General features: G+C 35.0%; 1 protein-coding gene across 1 annotated transcript in view; it reads right to left on the bottom strand.

Moving 5' to 3' along the window:
• Positions 1–21726, bottom strand: part of dner (delta/notch-like EGF repeat containing) — a 41529-nt gene extending 19803 nt beyond the window's left edge. Inside the window, exons 1-6 of the mRNA XM_051134604.1 lie at positions 21285–21726; positions 4695–5024; positions 4472–4566; positions 3015–3178; positions 1205–1353; positions 835–988 (exon numbers count right to left, since the gene is read on the bottom strand). Coding sequence (XP_050990561.1) covers positions 835–988; positions 1205–1353; positions 3015–3178; positions 4472–4566; positions 4695–5024; positions 21285–21581 — 1189 coding nt within the window. The 5' untranslated portion in view covers positions 21582–21726. The remainder of the gene's footprint in view (positions 1–834; positions 989–1204; positions 1354–3014; positions 3179–4471; positions 4567–4694; positions 5025–21284) is intronic.
• Between the last annotated feature and the right edge of the window lie 1340 nt (positions 21727–23066).

The following is a 23066-nucleotide window of genomic DNA, read 5'->3' as shown; positions in this document are numbered from 1 at the left end:
TTCCCATTTACTTCCTCTGCCCTATCTTTCCATTTAAAGCATCTTCAGAGCACTGAAGCTCTGCCCAAGGTTAACCTCCATTATTCACATAAACAGACACAAGACAGCACACACATATCTACACAAAAGAACGTTGCTTTTTGCTAGATTCCTGTTATGCAAGTACTCAGAACTATTTCATGATAATATTTTGAATATATTTAAATAAAGCAGGTGAATGGTTTTTGATGTTTATGTAGAACTAGAGAAAGAGAATTTTACAGCAACACTAATAATGCTATTCTTTTGAACTTTCTATTCATCAAAAATGAATCATTACAACTGTGCAAAGCTGATAGACTCCCAACTATGTTAATTTAGTTCACCTGTTGTTAATATTATTTTATGGCTGCTGCTGCTGGTTGTTATAAAAAAAAACGTTATGTTTTTATTGTTCTGATATGAAGATAAAATCAAACAAAAACAGAAGTAAAACATGAAATAAATATTGTTTCTGGACATCAGTTATAGTGTATAAGTAATTAGCATTAGTTTTGGTTTTTAAAAAAACGTAAAAATTTGAAAAGAAATGTATCACGATTTCTACAAAAATATTAAGTAGCACAACCGTTTTCATTATTGATAATAATTAGCAAATAATCATTTTAGGATGATTTCTGAAGGATCATATGACACTGAAGACTGGGGTAATGATACTGAAAATTCAGGCTGACATCAGACAAATAAATTACAGTTTAAAATACAATCAAATGGAAAAGATGTTAATTCTATCAGTAGTAATTCAGCAAGTGGACACGCATTTCCAATGACCCACACACACACAATCTCACACACCTGGCTGGCAGGTACAGGTGTAGTTTTGTCCTTCATCTCTCTGTCTGAGGTCAGTACAGGTGCCGTTGTTCTCACAGGGCTTCAGGTGACATGCGTCAAACTCCTCACAGAAGATCCCAGAGTATCCATCATCACACTGGCAGTAAAATGTGTCCTGTGATTCACATTTGAACACACATCATCAAATGCTCACATATACTCTGGACAGAAAACACAAACTAAATAAAGATAACTATTACTGTATATCAACGCTCTGGAGAGAAAAACAACAGCACAGATATATATTCAGGGTTGTAATATTGGCCTTTCAGTTCTCTAAAAAGAGAAACTATGAGAACACATAACTCTTATTATGATCTGAAGTCATTACCACAGAGGACTGGGTGATACATTTTCCTTTCCCGGAGCACTGTGGGTCACTGAATCCAATGCCGGGCTCCATACAGTTATTAGTTTTTACATTGAGATGCAGCCTCAAAGTGACTTCTGGACCAGAGGGTGCACCAATGTGCAGAACACCTACACAGAGAGAGATAAACAGAAAAGTCGACATTTGTAATAGAGAATAAAGAGATTTTCTACCTTTTTTTTTTTTTTTTTTTTTACATATTATTTATATATTATATTTTAAAAAATTATTTATATTCATTTTATTTATTATATTAATTGTATTATGCTAACTCTTCTTAATAATTCATTACTATATTTAAACTTTTTAATAATTTAATCATATATATATATATCTTCAGATTCAGAGCCTCTAAAGTATATATATATATATATATATATATATATATACATATATATTGATAGAAAGATACACACACAGCCATATTGTACACATTTATTACACAAAACAAATCTATGGCCCTATGATTTCCGCAGTGTGGAAAACGCGGACGGAATCGCAGAATCCCGTCATAAAAACGGAATTCACTGAATAACGCAGAATGACACGGATTTTTTTAATAAATTAATCAAAAGTAGGTCATTACACTTAAATCAAAGCACAATATGAACTAATATCTGTAAATATGCATGTTCTGTGTGTCTCTGTTGTAGCATGGAGAATGGAGCAGACCAGCAGTTTTGTTTACTACACACGCTGAAGCGTGTGTGACACTCACGGTCTGTCGTCTCACTAAATGAGGACATAAATACATGAACATTATCTGCTTAGAGTCACTTCATGAGCATTTGACCGTTCCATTTTAGGAAAAATTGCATTATATCACATACTCACAGAAATGTAAAGGTAGACACAGCAACCCGTCAAAATAAAAGTCAGTTTTTGGCTTAATTTTCAATAATTAAAAGATAAATGCAAGTAATGTTTTATGCCTTCATTTGATAACCAGAACATTTAAATACACAACACAGAATTTCTGAGGGTAAAAAACCTTTCAGGCTAATTTAAGAATAAATTTGAATAAACTAAGTATGCATTTAAATAATTAGACATGCTAAAACACAGAATTTGATAACAATAAAACATATGGTGAGCATTTCATAGGGCCCTAAACATGTCATTTTTGTTAAACCTTTATTAAGTTGATGTGAAATTGTATAAGTTTCATGGTTTTAATTAATTAGACATGCTCTTTGATTAATAAAATTTAATTCAACCAAAAAAATTAAAACGGGAAAAACGGAATCCAGAAAAAAATGGAATTTGGAAAAATAAAACGGATTTCATAGGGCCCTACAAATCCATGTCATTACATTTTAATAATATTGTAAATAGATACATAGGTTTTACGCAGCTATAAACCGACAAAACAAAATTTCCTTTTAGGTTCAGCTCCTGATATTTTATAACATCTGCTATGACAACAACAGCATCTTCTTTTTACCTCTCAGACATAAACACACACAGATAAACAGACATGTGCGCACACACGCACACATACACATACACACACACTGCAATGCCTCAAGGACAGACATTGTTTGGCTCACAGAACCAGACAGGGTCAAATAAAAGACTCGCAACACTCATCAATGTGTCTGGAAAAATTCTGAATTGCAAACAAGTTGGAAATAGACATTATGTCCAAGGATGTTTCAAAGGCAAAGTCATACACACAAACACACACACGCACATATATTTATATATATATATATGAACACACACAATGTATGTAACAATTTCTCCATGTTGCAGGCACATACACACTTACTGATGAAGTAGTTGTGTCCGAATGGCAGGGACTGGTCAGGAAGCACCAGGCCATCTGAGCTCTGCTGAAACCACATGATTGTACCATCCGCAACAGAGCACTGCTCATAACCAGCCTCACCGACACGCCACAGTACAGCCGAGCCACTCACATTACCCACCAACCTACACAAAGAGAGAATTCTCATCAAAAATCAATCACATGTCACGTCAATGAACTAAAGACAGGAAAATGATGTAGTGAACTGTACAAAGGTAACAAGTTAACAAGATATGTTTTGACTTTTACTATTATTTTTCAATACATGTCAGTGCTTAATACATTTTGTTTTATATTTTATAATATATTTTAATATAGTAATATTTTATTAATAAGTGTCATTAATAATTGATTACATTAAATATTTACTATAATATATAAATCATATTAAATGTATTTAATAATTTAGTATATTAAAGCTTTTTAAGAATTCATATGGTTAAAAATCTATACTTATTTTTATGTTGGCCAAAACTCATATGAAAAGTAAATTACATGGTAAAATTATCAACGTACTCCAGAAGTGTGGTTGTATTTAAAATATATAATTTACTGATGTATTATGTATTTTATAATATTATGTTTTAATTTAGCTATGTTTTGTTGATAAGTGTATATATATATATATATATATATATATATATATAATATTTCTGCATATTTCCTACTTGCTGAAGGGCACAGGTAAATAAATAAAAGGGTTTATATGAAGATTGTTTTAGGTTTACTTAAATTTGAAGCTGTTATTTTTGAAAGTCTAATAAATGTTAATACTGACAGCTCTCAATTAAAGACATAGTATATCTGCCTTTATGTTGATTCTACATTAATTTAAAGATTGAATGTGAAATTACTGAATATATATATATATATATATATATATATATTCAACACTTTATTTATCTGTAATGTTGCCCCAAATCACAAATCATCTGGACAGTACTTTGGAATTATTTGGAAATATTATCAGTGTACTCCAAAAGTGTAGCCGTGGTTTAAATGTATAATTTTTTTATAATTATAATTTATGTACGTATTATATTATGTTTTAATATGGTAATATTCATTAGTAAGTTATTAATAATTTATTACTTTTTCATTATTCTTATTTCATTATATTTTATTTTTACTTTAATTATTAACTGTTAATTTATATCATTTAAAACATATTTATGTGTTATGTTGGCCAAAAATCATCTGTAAAAACCAATTCATCACTTGATCATCTGATCAAGTTCTTTGAAATTATGTGTTACATTTGTTTTTTGATCAGTTTTATATATTATTTTTATATTTTTAAATTATTTGTATTATATTTTGTAGTAGTTCATGGCTTGAAATATCCATATATGCCACAAAAAGAAAACTAATTATATTTATTATATCCTTAAAAAATAGGACACAAGGAAGTTTCTTACTTCACAGCTGTTTCCTCTGCGACCTCCATGGAAACAGTCATCATTCCGGCAGACTCACCTCCTGCGGTACTTACACATTCGGCTTCATCAGTAATCTACAACACACACCCACACAAATAAGCTACTCAGGAGCAATTCTGCCTCCCAGACCGGACCCAACTGTCATGACACATCACGCTTATACAACCGCACACTTTATGCATGCAAACGCACACCTGCTCACCTGTTGATCCTCCCACAGTATCTCCACCACTTTTTGACCTTGTCTGGGTTGCCACGGCTCCAGGGTGGGCGGAGCTTGAGTAGTGGTGGGGACTGTGGTTGGCTGAAACACTTGAGTGGTGGTCGCAGGTGTGGCAGGCGTGGCGTGTTCTGGTTCAAGGCTCTCTGCGAGGTCCCAGGTGGACTCGGACAGGTCAAAGGTCAAAGTAGGCAGGTCACACCGGACACCGCTGTAACCCTCACTGCACTCGCACGCAAACCCATCCCCCTCGCTGTCTTGGCTACAGTTGCCATGGAGACAGGGGCTGCTGGCGCATGGATCTGCAAAAAACTGCACCCAATAAAAACAACACGAATGAGAGATGAAAACTGCATCATTTTATCAAACATTTTAAATTGCTCCAGTCACACAGAATGATTCAGCTTTAGTTTCAGGCAAACATCTATCGACTAACAATCGCTTGGCCTGAAGAATAAGAACTGAGAGCAATTAATATACTGAAACCACAGAAGAGCACCATTATATATAAGAACAATAGCAATAGAGCCGTCCCGCTCTCCCCGCAGGAACACCTGCACCAAAATCTACAGTGCTAATTCCTTTATCTCACGATTATGTAGTGATACTGATCCAATTACTCTAATTATGCTCCATTTCCTTTGGCAGGGACATGCCTTCTTTCCAGACGAGATAAAGTAGGCCTTATATGTGCCATATTTGTGCATATGTTCATCTGTAAGCTATTTATACTTCATAAATACCAACAACATATGGCTGAGTGAAAATAAATTCTCCTTGTATATAATGATTTTTTTCTGTAATACTAAATCAACTGAATCAACATTATCAAGCAAACACATGTTAGTAATTATTGTACATTACACATTAAAATGTTACATCACAAATTACTATGCTGTAAAGTCTACAGACCTCATTGGAAAAACATGCCTGTGGCAAAATGTCTGTCTTCAAAATAATATTATGTTGCTTCTTGCAAGTTCTGTGCCACTTTAAAAGTGAAATTCCCAGTGAGGTTCAAGTGACATCTGGCAATGTTTTATTACAATGGTTGTTGAACGTATTCAGAAGTGAAATGTTCATTAAGTGGCACTAAAAGGTTAATGCTCTATTACATTTGCAAATGACGTGCCACTTATGTTAAACTCGACCCTAAACCTAACCGATAGCATTAAAAAAAAAACAGATTTTGCTCATGCAAAAATGCCATTTTAGCTTGCTGAGCTCTTTTATCAAGATTTGTGTTTCCAGGACTTGTACCGAATCCTTCGTATCACAAGTCTAATGCTGTACCAGGTGCGCTAACAAGCAAGTTTGCTACATTGGAAAAGCCAAAACTATGAAGCTGGTTCAAACATTCAAAATATTTTAGTTTACAAATCATGCACTATGATAAAAAAGTGTGTTGAGGTCATAACAGCATTGTGCAATCGGACAAAAATATCTAATATATAATCAATAATCTGCCCCGTAATCATAATTTGTATGAAAAGGAATACCGTTAATGTTGTTTTACAGCTAGTGTTTATTTCAGCTGGAAACTGTAGCGAATTCCATGTAGGTATGTTGCAGAAATGTAGGTAAAAGCACGTTTTCAAATAAGTCTGGGTTGAAAATCCATCAACTGTAAACAATTATGGAGTAAATAAAGCATAACTAAGCTCTTTTAGGCTGCAGAACATGAGATATCGTGTCCTTCTTCACATCTGTCCCTTGAGACCAGTTATTAAGCTAATCAACTTACTGGCAATCACAGAGGCACATCTGAAGTGCACTACACTGCTTCCACTGCACATGTTGAGGGCTGCATGTTAGAAGCTCTTCTTGATCTCACTAGCCACAATTACATTTTCACATCAGTCCACTAATTAAAAAAAAAACTATAGAATCATCTGAATTGCTATTTTGTGCCTAAATGCTGTTGTAGGTGAATCTGCAGTGTCACTGTTTATTACGTTTACTTGAGCTTTGACACCTGTAACAGTTGATTCATAGATTTTAACATGTATAAATAGGTATAGATACATATATATTAATCCACACAAAGAGTTATGGTCAGTACAGGTGGTTTTAGAAGTGTCATGATACATTTGTGTTCAGAACAAATATGATTCATTTAAAAATTGACACTATTTTTAAAACTAATGGATAGTGACAGGTTTTATTCCATGAATCAAGAATCAATAAGTTGTTTTTTCCTGCTGCTCTAAATCAGTGGTTCTCTACTGGTGGGTTGTTCCAATAATTGGGTCACAGGCCTGTGCTGATAATTAACCTATATACACATAATTCTCTAACCAAACAATCATGCATTGTTAAGACAGGATTTTTGCTCATGCTGCTCATGTTAAAGGAAAAGTTCATTTCCAGAACAAAAATTTACAGATGATTTACTCACCACCTTGTCATCCAAGATGTTCATGTCTTTCTTTCTTCAGTCATAAAGAAATTATGTTTTTTGAGGAAAACATTTCAGGATTTCTCACCATATAGTGGACTTCTATGGTGCCCGTGAGTTTAAACTTCCAAAATGTAGTTTAAATGCAGCTTCAAAGAGCTCTAAACAATCCTAGCCTAGGAAGAAGGGTCTTATCTAGTGAAACGATCAGTTATTTATTTATTTTTTTTTTTAAATTGACAATTTATATACTTTTTAACCTCAAATGCTCATCTTGTCTAGCTCTGTGTGAACTCTGAACTTTTTTTTTCTGGTAATGACAGTTAGGGGACGTCTAAAAAACTTCCATCTCATTTTCTTCAAAATCGTTCCTACATACAGAAGATTAAAAACCCTTTACAAAAAAAAAAAGAAAGAAAGGGTAAAACAGTAATGTAGGATGATTTTGAAGTTGGAGAAGAAAATGAGATTGAGTTCACACAGCGCTAGATAAGATGAGCATTTGAGGTTAAAAAGTTTATAAATTGTAAACAAATTTTTTAGAAAATAACTATTTCACTAGATAAGACTCTTCTTCCTCAGCTAGGATCGTTTAGAGCCCTTCGAAACTGCATTTAAACTGTATTTTGGAAGTTCAAACTAGCAGGCAACATAGAAGTCCACTATATGGAGAGAAATTCTGAAATATTTTCCTTCAAAAAACAATTTCTTTACAACTGGAGAAAGAAAGACATGAACATCTTGGATGACAAGGGGGTGAGTACATTATCTGTAAATTTTTGTTCTGAAAGCAAACTTCTCCTTTAATACTGATTTACCATTTGTAAATAAATTACTATTCATTGATAACAAATATATTAACTAGCGCTTTCAATCAATTAAAAAAAAAAAAAATAATTAAGCACACATTTTTTTCTGAAATTGATTAATCCCACCTAACATTAAAGTTTTTAAATATACTTATATATTGCAATAATTTCACATTCAATCTTCAAATAATGTACACAACCAAATAATAGACACAACATAAAGACAGTATATTTTTAATATTTGTTTAATGGAATCCGACTGAAGGCCAGTATCACTGATACCAGTACTACTGATGTCTCCATAATTTTTTTTTCCCCCCATATTTAACCATTGACTATAGCCATTCAACATTACAGTATAATTGAGAGCTAGCAATTTTAACATTTATTATACTCAAAAACACTGCACCTTCCTAATTTAACCCCCTGGTTGTGTTTGGATTCCTGTCACACTTGTGGTGTTCCCAGTCAAAAATTCATTCTTTTTGTCAACTTGTTGTCTTTCATTTAGGACTGGTTTTGTGTTTCTATTTGCATCTGATTAATCGTAGGCCTCATTTATCTGAGAGTAGGTACCTCGTTTGGAGTCCGGTCATTTTTGACCTGGAACACCACAAGAGTGACTTTGTGCAGTTTTGTACAGTTTTGCCTACTTTCAGATCAATGAGGCTTACGATTAATCAGATGCAAATAGAAACACAAAAACAGCCCTAAATGAAAGAAAACAAGTTGACAAAAAAATGAAATCCAATATTTGGTGATAATATAGCACAGGGATGGCAAACTCTGGTCCTGGAGAGCTGCAGCCCTGCAGAATTCAGCTCCAACCCTAATTAAAACTCACCTGCCTGTTGATTTCTAGTAACCCTTCAGACCTTGATTAGCTTGTTCAGGTGCGTTTGATTAGGGTTGAAACAAAACTATGCAGGGCTGCGGCTCTCCAGGACCGACGTTCGCCAACCCTGATATAACATAATGACAGATTTATAGGCAGTTGTTTTCGAGTCCATTTTTGACCGGGAACAAGTGTGACTTTTTGCAATTTTGTACAAAATAAAAGCATTTAAAAGCAAACTTCCTTATTAAACATTAAAGGACACTAGTGTGATACACAATGCAAATTCTCACAATTTTTTATCTCATATTATTCATAAAAAAATATTTTTTCACTCAAAAAACGAGGTACCTTCTTTCAGAAAAATGAGGCCTACGATTAATCAGATGCAAATAGTAGGGGTGTGACGAGACACTTATCCAACAAGACGAGACGAGACACGAGACTGGGTTCATGAGAACGAGACGAGATTTTTAAACTTTTCTTAAGAAATCCTCAATGATGAAATATATAGGGAAAATAGTCTTTTATTCAACTAAATAAGGCAAAATGCAAAAAAAAATGTAGGTGCATTTTGAACTTTCTGAAATTAAACTTCCATTTTAATGAATTATATGCAGTAATAAACAACATTTAAACAAGACCTTCATGATTCTGGATAAACTGAGAATCCCATTCAGGAATAAGATCATGTGGGTGTTTGAAGATCTCCATACTTTAAGGATTAATCGTGCACCTAAAATGTAAACACCGCAAAATGTTTTGCAAGGATATCGTCATGAGATCACGTGCCACGAGATCTCGTCACATCCCTAGCAAATAGAAACACAAATCCAGTCCTAAATGAAAGAAAACAAGTTGACAAAAAGATTGAATCCAGTCTTTAGTGATAATATAGCATAATAACAGATTTATAAGCAGTTGTTTGGAGTCCAGTCATTTTTGACCGGGAACACCGCAAGTGTGACTAGGTGAAATAAAACCTACAAAAAATCCGAACCCACAGAAAATTCGAAAAAAAAAAAAAAAAAAATTCAGAGAAGCACTTATACCCTGTGTGAACAAAGTCAGTAAGTTTGAGTCCAATGTCATAACTAGTATTTTCGGGGAAAAGAAAATCTCTTTCGGGTCAATTTGACCCGAACACAACCAGAGGGTTAAGTGAACTTCAAACAATCTACACATAAACCTATTATAATAAATGCCATATTTAGATACAAAAGTTATTGAACTCCTCTTTTTTCTTTTGTACTTTGATTAACAGACATCACAGCAGCTGGGTTATTATATTATTTACCTGCTATTGCTTCAAGAGATGCCACTGCTGAACATGACGTTGATCAGACACGCATCATATTTGCTCACAACTCTCTTTACCTTTTCTGACTTTCTACTGGTCTTGAAGTCTCTAGTAATGAGCTTTACGAGTTGAATCAGGTGTGTAAGATGAAGGAGACAATACTGGGGTGCGTCAGGACAGTTTTGAAAACCATTTCAGAGACATGTTCTTAAATCTGACTCATTACAAATATTACATGCATGCACAATTTTAAGGCAGCTTTAATCGCCTAACTTCATGACTTTTGACATAACTGTTGACATAACTAAGACAATGCGTGAACTTAGTTTCTTTAATGCTTTGATATGAAATGATACAGGCTACAGTGCTTGTCGGTGTGCTACGAGCACAGTACCTTTTCCTGCACTCGTTTGACTAGCAACTAGTGCTGAGGTGAAGTTGGAGCGTGTGTCTGAAACGTCTCATGTTTGATGTGGTCGTAAAGATGTTCTGCATCTAAATAAATGCAATACTTCAAAAAAAAAAAAAAAAAAAAAAAAAAAAAAAAAAAGACTGAAGCAGCAGTTGTGAGTGGGGTGACTCCGCTCCTGCGTTAAATATTTCTGACGCAGTTAAACTGGAGAAATTAATCACCTGTGTTAACGTGCTAATTTTGACAGCACTAATATTAACGCATTTCAGTGTTTGACTTTGAATGAATAGTTCAGTTGACTTCCATTGACTTCAATGGAAAATACTGTGGAAGTAAATGGCTACCAACAAATTTCAAAATATAATTTGTGTTCAACACAAGAATAGAAACACATTCAGGTTTGGAACAAGGTGAATAAATAATGATAGAATTTTCACATCTGGGTGAACTGTCCCTTTAAGGAAATTTAAGGAAATTTAGTCCTACAGAAGTGACGTACAGTATACTGAAGGAGAAAATTAAAAAGACCAAGAGGTCTACAATGAGAACGAGGCAGGGTGGAAGCAGCAATAGTGTGGGAAGAAGAAAAGGTCATAAGTGAGAAAAAGACCTTCAAAGTGAGAAGAGATGGATAAAGCATTTACAGCATCAATCTCTCTCCAATTTTCATCTCAAGGTATCTCACCAGACTCGCTCTCACTGACATCAACACATCCCTGACCTTTGTATTCTTCCATCTGATTTTACCAGAGAGCCTCCTTTAAAATAACGAGCTGTGGGCTGGTGTCTACCCAAGACCTCCACTGCCTGAGCTGGTGTTTATCCTATAGAGACAATGTTTAATTTTCTTTCACTGTGATTAAAGAAAGTATTTCAAAAACCTTTCAAAAACCCAAAAGGTTAGCTATGCTTCAGCTTGCAGCAAAGGGCTCCTTCACTTAGTCTCTTTCCCTATTTTTAAAGGTCACATTGCTACCAAATCACACTGAAATGTCTGAATAACAACTCACAGTCACAAGCTTGAAAAGGCTGAGATTGTCTTCCTTATTCATAAAGTATATGTTAAAACTTAAAGGAGAAGTTCACTTCCAGAACAAAGATTTACAGATAATGTACTCACCCCCTTGCCATCCAAGATGTTCATGTCTTTCTTTCTTCAGTCGTAAAGAAATTATGTTTTTTGAGGACAACATTTCAGCATTTTTCTTCATATAGTGGACTTCTATTGTGCCCCGAGTTTGCACTTCCAAAATGCAGTTTAAATGCGGTTTCAAACGATCCCAGATGCGGTTGCAAATGATCCCAGTCGAGGATGAAGGGTCTTATCTAGCGAAACAATTGGTTATTTTCATAATAATAATACAATTTATATACTTTTTAATGTCAAATGCTCATCTTGTCTTACTCTGTCTGAACTCAGTTTTCCGGTTCATGACAGTTAGGGTATGTCGAAAAATTCCCATCTCATGTTCTCCTTCAAAATCATCCTATATCGCTGTTTTACCTTTTTTGTTAAGGGTGTTTGATCTTCTTTCAATGCTCACTTTGCAAAGACTGGGTCAGTACTTCTGCAGTGATGTAGGATGATTTTGAAATAATTTTTTAAGTTGAGGGAGAAAATACGAGTTTTTCAACATACCCTAACTGTCTTGAGCCAGAATACACAGAGTTCAACGAGAGCAAGACAAGACGTTTAAGATTTAAAAGTATTGAAATTGTATTTGTTTTAATGAAAATAACTGATCGTTTCGCTAGATAAGACCGTTCTTTCTCAGCTGGGATCATTTACAACCACATTTGGGATCGTTTGAAGCTGCTTTAAACTGCATTTTGGAAGTTCAAACTCGGGGCACCATATCATTCAATTATATGGGGAAAAATAAAAAATGTTTTCCTCAAAAAATGTAATTTCTTTACGACTGAAGAAAGAAAGACATGAACATCTTGGATGACAAGGGGGTGAGTACATTTTCTGTAAAATTTTGTTCTAGAAGTGGACTTCTCTTTTCAGTAAAGTTTTATGATTTTGAGTTATGACTTTAAAAAAATATTTAAATAAAAACAATAAGGAATATTTTAATTCTGCTTTCTAATACACACACACATGCACACACAAAATTTTTAAATGTAATATATTACTATATTAATAATATATTATTATGTTAAAATATTACAAACAATTTTTGTGTAGCACAGGCTCTGGGATGCGCATCCACGATACTACGAATTAGTCATGGGTCGTTTCCTTCATTTTGAACAAATCTTTAATGTGACTTGAGAAGAACGAGTCATCTCAGGGAGTGATTCGCATGCGCAACACCCAATTAGGTTCTGTACTGGAATTAGTTCATCTGTTTCGAGTCTTCGGGTTTTTCGAGTCGTTCGTTCATCTTATGGGGCTGCACGTGATGAACGAACGACTCAAACCCGAAAACTTGTCAGATAAGAGGTGAGGTGACTAATCATAGACTACTTTCTGTTTCTTATAGCATTATAGTTTTGTCTTGTTTGTAGTGTGATCAACGTTTGTGTAAGCAGTAGATGTGTTAGGGAAGTAACACGTAACATTTTTTTATATTTTGCTACAATGAACGAAATGACTCAAAAAAATGTTTTGTTCATTTTGCTGAACGAGACTCAAAGGTCTCAAAGTTCATCATCTGTGTACTCCGGCTCAAAAAGGTAGAGAATGGCAAAAAAACTCCTACAACTTCAGAATTGTCTGACAATGTTGTAGCTTTTTGTTTGTAAACAGCGTTTGACTTACTTGCATTTTCTTAGTCTTTGCACGTTCACTTTGTAAACACTGGGTCTGTAGTTCCGCCTACGTTTCGTGTGACCTTTCGACGTGATTTAATAGTACGTAGTGTCATGAACGCACATCCCAGAGCCTGTGCTACACAAGCTTTCTTCACGACTGAAGACAGAAAGACATGAACATCTTGGACGACAAGGGGGTAGGTAAATTATTTGTGAATGGTTGTTCTGGAAGTAGAGTTCTCCTTTAACTCCTTATTCTGCATTATCATATTTAAAATCCCTTAATCCTACCCCATACCTTAAACTACCTTACTAACTATTAATAAGCAGCAAATTAAGAGTTTGTTCAGGGAAAATTCTTAGTTATCAGTAAATATGTGTTTTCTATTCTAAAGTGTTATCAAAATGTTTATTAAACTACATGTTAGGACTTTTTCAGGTATCTTATTTAGGATTTATTTTGAATTACACGTAATTCAGAATTTTCATTTAGGATTTCATTTTATATACTAGGATGAAAATGGTGCCAAACCAATTTATTGCTTATGTGTGGCACAAATCCAATGTTTTCACAGCAGTGTAGTCACACAATATCTTTAAATCAGGTTTGGGTCACATATGGTCCCAGATCTGTTAAATATCCCATTCACAGCTGTGCAACACGTTAATAGGTGGGTCAGTATACTATTCTGAGAGTTGTGTTCAAGTGAGGTTGGAGTGTCTTGCACCCATGACACTTTTATTGTTGTTTATTCAGGTAATTATGTATTTGTGCCGTTCCCACTGACCTGGACAGCATGGCACTTTCTCAAAAGCGTAATCCCAAATCCACTCAAAAAGAACAATGTGTCTGTGTGCACGTTTGTGTGTTCAGGAAAGAGCACAGAAAGAACAAAATGTTTCTAAAACACACACACACACACACACAGTCAGCCTGAAAACCCACCGCCATGTGACTATTAATAGAGAAAGTGAGAGAGACTGAGTGTGACAGTTCATCCCTCACCATTCAATTGTATAATGATTATGAATTAATGAATTCTCCAGTTTTCTTTGAGAAAAGGAAGAGTTTTCATTTATGATTTTATGATTTATGTGTCTTTCAAGCATAGCTCGCACTCATACAGTATTAATATCATCAAAGGGCCAGGTATGAAATGGAAATGAAAGTGTGATTGGCTCATAGCCACTAAACATCAGAGGATGGCCTGAATGAATACTAACCAGCCTGCAGATGGAAGACACAGTTAATAGGGAAATACAAATACTTGGAGTTGCATCAGAATAAAACTGTTTACACCACCATGGGCCACAAAGGATTCATGTTTGCTTACATTAAAGGTCGAACGAAATGAGAATCAACTCATTAGCGCATCTGATGCAGAAGTGGAAAAATCTTTCTCTGGGGTTTTAATGCAGAACGCAATTTTATTCAATGTCACGGCTACATAATAACACACGCACATGCACTCGAAGCCAGACATCACTGGCAATGACAATTACTAATGCAGCACATTCTGAAAGGCAGGTAGAAAGAGCAGATGTGCTACCAATTAACCAGCAAGATGAGGCCACATCAGTGCAGAAGGGTTGCCAAATTAAAGGTTCTTCTGAAAAATGGACTTGTGTTTTTAAACGAGGCAGACTAAATAGACGAGATCAATGTTCCACATTCACCATTATTATAACAAATAGCTACTTTCCCAGAAGCTCTTAGTATGTGAAGTTCGTCTTACCGTACCGGTAATGCATGCTTGTTGGATCTACACAGGATTCTTGGCATCTGTTTAATAGGATTTTCTAGAAACAAATTATTTTTAACATTACATACTGAGAAGCATGGGGAGGAAGTTAAAGGGTTGGTTTACTCAAAATAAAAGCCTGTCTGTACTAATCGAAATATACAGAAGCCAGTTTACGCTACTGAATAAAAAATAAAAAAGGTAATTGTGACATTTATCTTAAAATTCTGACTTTTTTCTCTTAATTACAAGACATAAACTCACAGTTGCCATATAAACACACAATTGCGAGAAAGAAAGTCAGAACTGTGAGAAATAAAATTTAGACTTTTCTAGCAATTTCTTTGTTAGTGTCTCGCAATTCTAAGAAAAAAGTCTGAAGTTTATATCACGCAATTCTGAATTTATAACTCACAGAGTTTGTATCTTGCCATCCAGAAAAAGAAGTCAGAATCATACAGTGCTTCTTGGAAGTTTGTGAACCCTTTAGAATTTTCTGTATTGCTGCATAAATATAACGCAAAACATCAGATTTTCACACAAGTCCTTAAAGTTGACAAAGAGAATCCAATCAAACAGACAAAAATACATACTTTGTCATTTAGTTATTGAGAAAAATGATCCAGTGTTAAATATTTGCAAGGTGCAAAAGTATGTGAATCTTTGCTTTCAGCATCTGCTGTGTCCCCTTTTTGAAGCAAAAACTGCAGAACGTTTTTTTGTAATTGCCGATCAGTCCTGCACAACAACTTGTAGGAATTTTAGCCCATTCTTTATTACAGAAACACTTGAACCCTGTGTTGTTGGTGGGTTTCCTCCTAAGAACTGCTTGCTTCAGGTCCTTCCACAACATTTTAATTGAATTAAGGTCCGGACTTTGACTCAGCCGTTCCAAAACATTCCCTTTGTTCTTGTTTAACCATTTTTTGGTAGAATGACTTGTGCGCTTGAGGTCGTTATTTTGCTGCATGACCCACTTTCTCTTTAGATTTTAGTTCATGGACAGATGTCCTGACATTTTGCTTTAGAATTTGCTGGTATAATTCAGAATTTATTGTTCCATTTAATGATGGCAATGTGTGCTGGCCCAGATGCAGCAAAACAGGCCCAAACCATGATAATACCACTACCATGTTACACAGATGGGATAAGGTTCTTCTTATGCTGGAATGCAGTGTTTTTCTTTCTCCAAACATAACACATTTTTTATTTAAACCAAAAGTTATATTTTGGTCTCATCTGTCCACAAAACATTTCTCCAATAGCCTTCTGACTTGTCCACATGATCTTTATCAAACTGCAGACAGGCAGCAGTGTTTTTTGGAGAGTTGTGGCTTTCTCTTTGCAACCCTGCCATGCACACCATGGTGGTTCATTGTCCTCCTGATGATGGACTCATGAACTTCAACATTAACCAATGTGAGAAAGGCCTTTAGTTGCTTAGAAGTTATCCTGGGGTTCTTTGCGACCTTGGAAACTATTATACATCTTGCTTTGGAGTGATCTTTGTTGGTCGACCACTTCTGGGGAGGGTAACTGTGGTGTAGAATTTCATCCATTTGTACACAATCTGTCTGACGGTGGATTTGTGAAGTCCAAACTCTTTAGAGATGGTTTTGTAACCTTTTTCAGCCTGATTTTCTGAGGTCCTCAGAGATCTCCTTTGTTTGTGCCATGATTCACTTTCACAAACATGATCAGACTTCAATAGAACCCGGTTCTTTAAATAAAACAGGGCATAAACTGACACCTAATTGTCATCCTATTGACTGAAAACACTTCTGAACAAATAGACTCTAATTTCACCTTCAAATTAACTGCTAATCCTAGAGGTTTACATAGCTTTGCACCTCACAAATATTTAACGCTGGATCATTTTTCATAATAAATAAATGACAAAGTATATATTTTTATCTAATTTGTTTAACTGGGTTTTCTTTGTCAATTTTCAAAACTCTGATGAACTTTTTGGTCATATTTATGTAGAAATATAGAACATTCTACAGGGGTTCACAAACTTTCAAGGAGCACTGTATATCATGCAATTTTGACAATTTGCAGAGTTTGTATCTAGCAATTCTGAGAAAAAAAGTCTTAAGTTTATCTCATGCATTTCTGACTTTGTAACTCGCAGTTTGCATCTCACAATTTGGAGAAAAAAGTCAGAATCTCAAGTTTATATCACACATTTCTGCCTTTATAACTCACAGTTTATATCTCACAATTCTGTGAAAAATAATTCAGTATCTCAAGTTTATATATTGCAATTCTTAGAAAAACTTCAAGAAGAATTTCAAGTTTATTGTTGCAATTGTTAGAAAAAATGTCAGATTCTCAAGTTTATATCACGCATTTCTGACTTTATAACTTGCAGAGTTTGTATCTCACAACTTAAAATAAAAGCCTGTCTGTACTAATCCTAATATATAGAAGCCAGTTTACGCTACTGAATAAAAAATAAAAAAAGGTAATTGTGACATTTATCTTAAAATTCTCACTTTTTTCTCTGAATTACAAGACATAAACTCACAGTTGCTATATAAACACACAATTGCGAGAAATAAAGTCAGAACTGTGAGAAATAAAATTCAGACTTTTCTAGCAATTTCTTTGTTAGTGTCTCGCAATTCTAAGAAAAAGTCTGAAGTTTATATCACGCAATTCTGAATTTATAACTCACAGAGTTTGTATCTTGCCATCCAGAAAAAGAAGTCAGAATCTTAAATACAGTGCTTCAAATTTCAAGTTTATTGTTGCAATTCTTAGAAAAAATGTCAGATTCTCAAGTTTATATCACGCATTTCTGACTTTATAACTTGCAGAGCTTGTATCTCACAACTTTGAGAAAAAAAGTTACAATCTCAAGTTTATATATTGCAATTCTTAGAATAAAATGTCAGAATCCCAAGTTTATATTATACATTTCTGACTTTATAACTTGCAGTTTGTATCTTGCAATTTTGAGAAAAAGTCAGAATTTGAAGTTTATATATCACAATTTTGAGAAAACAGTCAGAATCTCAAGTTTATATCATGCATTTCTGACTTTATAACTCAGAGTATGTATCTCGCAATTCTGAGAAAAAAGTTAGAATCTCAAGTTTATATATTGCAATTCTGAGAAAAAAGTCAGAATCTCAAGTTTATATCACACATTTCTGCCTTTATAACTCAGTTTGTATCTCGAAATTCTGAGAAAAAAAATAGAATCTCAAATTTACATACTGCAATTCTTAGAAAAAATTTCAGAATCTCAAGTTTATATCACGCATTTCTGACTTTATAACTCTCAAAGTTTGTATCTCGCAATTCTGAGAAAAAAGTTAGAATCTCGAGTTTATATCATGCATTTTTGAATTAATAACTTGCAGAGTTTGTATCTCACAATTCTAAGAAAAAGGTTAAAATCTCAAGTTTATACATCGCAATTCTGCAAAAAAAAATTCAGAACCTCAAGTTTATATATTGCAATGCATTTCTGACTTTATAACTCAGAGTTTGTATCTCGCAATTCTGAGAAAAACAAAATCAGAATCTCAAGCATATATCACACAATTCTGAGAAACATAGTGGCAGAAAGAGCTTTCATACTAAAGTCTTTCCAATTCCGTATGGCTTTCTTCAATGGAGGAAGATATTTTGAGAAATTGCCTTTCAGATCTCTTTCTTATTTGTAGACATTTAAGTCTGGTTCTTCAAGATCTTGTTCCTCAAACAAAGCCATTGCGCAAGACTTCAGAAACAATACAGCACACAAGTTATCTGGACTACTTTTATGGTGCTTTTTGTGCACTTTCTTTGAATGGAAAAGAGCAATGTTGTCATTAATCATTAATATCTGCTAAATATCTCCCCAAACATACAGCTGGTGCGCCTGTATGTGAATCTTTAATTTTCAAAGATGAAAGCTTTGTAGAAACAATGGTCAGTCAAGCTCTCTCTTTAATATTAATGAATTCCCTATTGCTGCTTAACAAGCTGGAATCAAAGCCAAAAGACCAAAGAGGAGAGACGGAAAAACAGGACGACCCTTAAAATAAGCATCCCTGGTGATATGGCCAGCAAACAGATCTACGGTTTCTAAGTATGCATCCACCTACTGTAGTAAATAAGTAACTGTGCACGTACAAAAACAGATGCATCCTTCTCCTTCTCAGTCCAACCTAGCTTCTAAACACGAGTTCTCGGAAAGGACAGGTGACTCATACACAATCACTCTGCGTCAGATACTGGTGAAGAGGTTAAGTGAGCTCTTCAAGGGCAAAAAGGCTGCTGACTTATTACATCAAATCATTCCAGTTCATCTCTTCCTCAGTGTTTACAAAAAGTCATTATTTCATCAAATATGTGATTCTGCTGCATCACACACATCCAGGCACATCAGCAGCAGTTAATGAAGTTCGGAAAAATGGCTGTCTCATTACAGGGTGACTGAAGAACACCAGCCTTGCCCGGGGAAATGGAACACTGAGTGACATCACAGTGACTTCAAGCCTCTTCGACCAATCACGGTGAATCTTGCCAGTGTATAGACCAATCATGCAGCAGCAACCTTTCTAACTGCACTGGGGGAGATGTAAATGAGCAGCATGACGTCACGGGACACAGGTTTAGACACAAGCTTTAACTAAGGTTGAGGAAAGGACAGCACACCGTGATGCAGAAAGATGCATCTTCTTCACACTTGAGAGTAGACGAGACCGGCATGCAAACTCAAATGAGATGCAGCCTCACACAACTTCAGGAGTGCCACCTGTTGTCCGGTGAATATGCATGTGCACACGGAGAGACGGCTCTTCTGTGGATCTCTGTTCTGGATCCAGTAAAGCTTTTGGTGCTATTTAGGTCAGAAGCCCTAATTGTGTCTAGCTGTGCTACTCACATTCAGGCTTTGTTCCCATTAGAGTATTAACTCTGATGTGGGTCTACAGCCACTAAACAACAAATCTGTGGCTAATACTTTAAAACAAAGGCCTTCACCCTTTCCCTAATGGCATTTAAGTATCTATGAGCATGAACTGCAAAAAAACATAAATGAAATAAAGTATCACTAATATGCTATTATAGCTTTGGTAATATTCTGAATTTTCAGTGTGTTTGTTCTAGTTAAATGTGTAGTTAATTTCACTGTGTTTTTACATTTTTTATTAGTTTTTTTTTTTTTTTTTTTTTTTTTTTTTTTTTGTAAAATGTCTAAATATTTATTAATTTTAATCTATTAGTTTTAGTTTATGCAGTTTTGGTTATTTTAAGGCTTCAGCATAACTAAAAAATGAAAAATAAAATAGGTGAAAAAAAAACAAGTTTAAGGGTTTTATATATATATATATATATATATATATATACTGTAGAGGCAAAATTGCATAAGATTAAGATTATATAAAATATAACTTGAATATTACTAAATACTGAATTTAATATTATTGAATTCTATATAAATATATTAATATTGAAAATTAAATATTAAATTATATTATTAAAGCAAGTATGTTATTAAAACTTACTGTTAAAACAAGTAACATTTAGATCTGTAAAAAAATATTTTATAACATTACATATAACATATAAAAATATTATAACATTAAAATAACAAACAAATAAATAATAAAAATAATTTGCTTCTAATAAATTCTAAAATATGAATTCTATAAAAATTCTAAAATGTCTAGTTGATTTAAGCATGATACTAATACATTTTACAAAGGTTTATTCTTACAAAGAGAGAAAAAACATTACCCAAGCCAGTAATAAACATTTTATGCAATTTTGCAAATAAATTGTTAGATTTCTGGAAAACATGAAATATATAAAGAACTTTTTTTTTTAAGATCAAAATTGGACCATCATCACACCATAGTGCACCTGACTAGAGGTTCAAATAAAGCTTGCATCACCCATCACAGAAAGCCTCAGTGTCCCGTAGTGGTTTGTTATAAAACAGAACACATGCAAGGAGGTCAGCACTGCATACTTGCAATATAAATCAAAAAGGTGATAGACTGAAAATCATTTTTGATGTGTTTGTGCAGTAATACACCACAGACATGCATATCTAACAGCAAAACCTACAGTTATGCTGTGAATGTTACCTCTAACACACACACACACACACACACACACACTCAGAGCCGCCTCTCCTCTTCTCCTAGCTGTTGCCACAGCAACGCAGCACTCTCCTTCACATCTCACCGACAGCACATGAGCTCCTACAGACCTTTGACAGACACACGATTATGATCGTTTATTCACATCAACACAGCTCCCACAATATGCCCAGAGACATGCGATGGATTTGTGCACAAACACACGCTCTCACCTCACAGTTCTGTCCAGTGAAGCCCTGGCCGCAGATGCACGTATAAGCCCAGAAGTCAGCCTGCATCTGTGTGCTCTGACTCTCCTCCATCTCTCCCACCCGACTACAGACGCCCCCGTTCAGACAGGGTCTGCCCTCGCAAGGGTCCGGCGGCACGGTGGGGGCCTCGGTAGAGCCGGGGCTCGATGTCAGAGGGGTCCCGAGTCCATTCCTCACCCCGAGGATGAGGAGGAGAGGAAATATGTAGTGCTGCATAACAGCGGTACAGATTTTGTTCTCTTTGCTCCTGCTCTGCATACGCTGGTGTGGTGAGCAAATCAATGGATTACAGTCGTTCGCTTGCGGCTGTGTGTGTGTGTGTGTGAGAGAGAGAGAGAGAGAGAGAGAAGCGGTTTGCTGGACTGGAAGGTCTGAGCGTGTTTGAGGATGCGAGAGAGATGAGCAGAGGAGGAACCTATTCACAGTGACGGCAGGTGACGACACACAAATGCTCCTCCTTTCTCTCTCAGTGTATCTCAGTGTGTTTCTGCTGTGTCAGTGGAGCTGAAGCTCTGCAACAACAGTCAGACACCTACAATAGTCTCATCTCTGATAGTTTCTCACTGGATGCACAATAATTTTTCATCTTATGGTTAATGATCGATAAACAGGTCAAAATCCACTTAATTTTGGTGGTACCATTTCACAATAAGGTTACATTTGTTACCATTAGTTAGTTAACATGAACTAAGTATGAAAAATACTCTTAAGGCATTTAGTGATCTTAGTTAATAATAAAGGAGTAGTTCACTTCCAGAACAAATATTTACAGATAATATACTCACCCACTTGTCATCCAAGATGTCTTTCTTTCTTCAGTCATAAAGAAATTATGTTTCTTGAGGAAAACATTTTAAGATTTCTCTCTATATAATGGACTTCTATAGTGCCTGTAAGTTTGAACTTCCAAAATGCAGTTTAAATGCGGCTTCAAACGATCCCAAATGTGGTTATAATTGATCCCAGCTGAGAAAGAAGGTCTTATCTAGCAAAATGATTGGTTATTTTCATTAAAACAATACAATTTAAATACTTTTTGATCTCAAACGTTCATCTTGCCTTTCTCTCCTTTAACTCTCTCCTATTCTGGCTCAAGACAGTTAGGGTCGAAAAACTCCAATCGTATTTTCTCCCTCAACTTCAAAAATCATTTCAAAATCATCCTACATCACTGCAGAAGTACCAACACAGTCTTTGCAAAGTGAACATGCAAAGATCAAACACCCTTAGCAAGAAAGGTAAAACAGCGATATAGGACGATTTTTGAAGTTGAGGGAAAATATCATATGGGAGTTTTTCGACATACCCTAACTGTCATGAACCGGAAAACTGAGTTCAGACAGAGTAAGACAAGATGAGCATTTGCCATCAAAAAGTATATAAATCGATGTATTTAAACTGCATTTTGGAAGATCAAAATCAGGGCACCATATCAGTCCATTATATGGAGAAAAACCCTGAAATGTTTTCCTCAAAAAACATAATTTCTTTAAGACTGAAGAAAGAAAGACATGAACATCTTGGATGACAAGGGGGTGAGTACATAATATGTGAATCTTTGATTTGGAAGTGGACTTCTCCTTTAATTGCAAGCATTTAATTTTTGGAATCTGATTACGTAATCCAGATCACCTGTAATTAGTTACTAGCCAACTCTGGTAACCACCCAGAACACCCTAAATCTGCATAGCAGAGCACTAGAAATCACTCCGAACATCACAGCGACTGCATGGCAACGTCTTG

This window comes from Labeo rohita, chromosome 18 (assembly GCF_022985175.1).
Source record: "Labeo rohita strain BAU-BD-2019 chromosome 18, IGBB_LRoh.1.0, whole genome shotgun sequence".
NCBI lineage: Eukaryota > Metazoa > Chordata > Actinopteri > Cypriniformes > Cyprinidae > Labeo > Labeo rohita.
The sequence above is the reverse complement of the archived record's forward strand: the minus strand, read 5'-3'. Positions and strand labels throughout refer to the sequence as shown.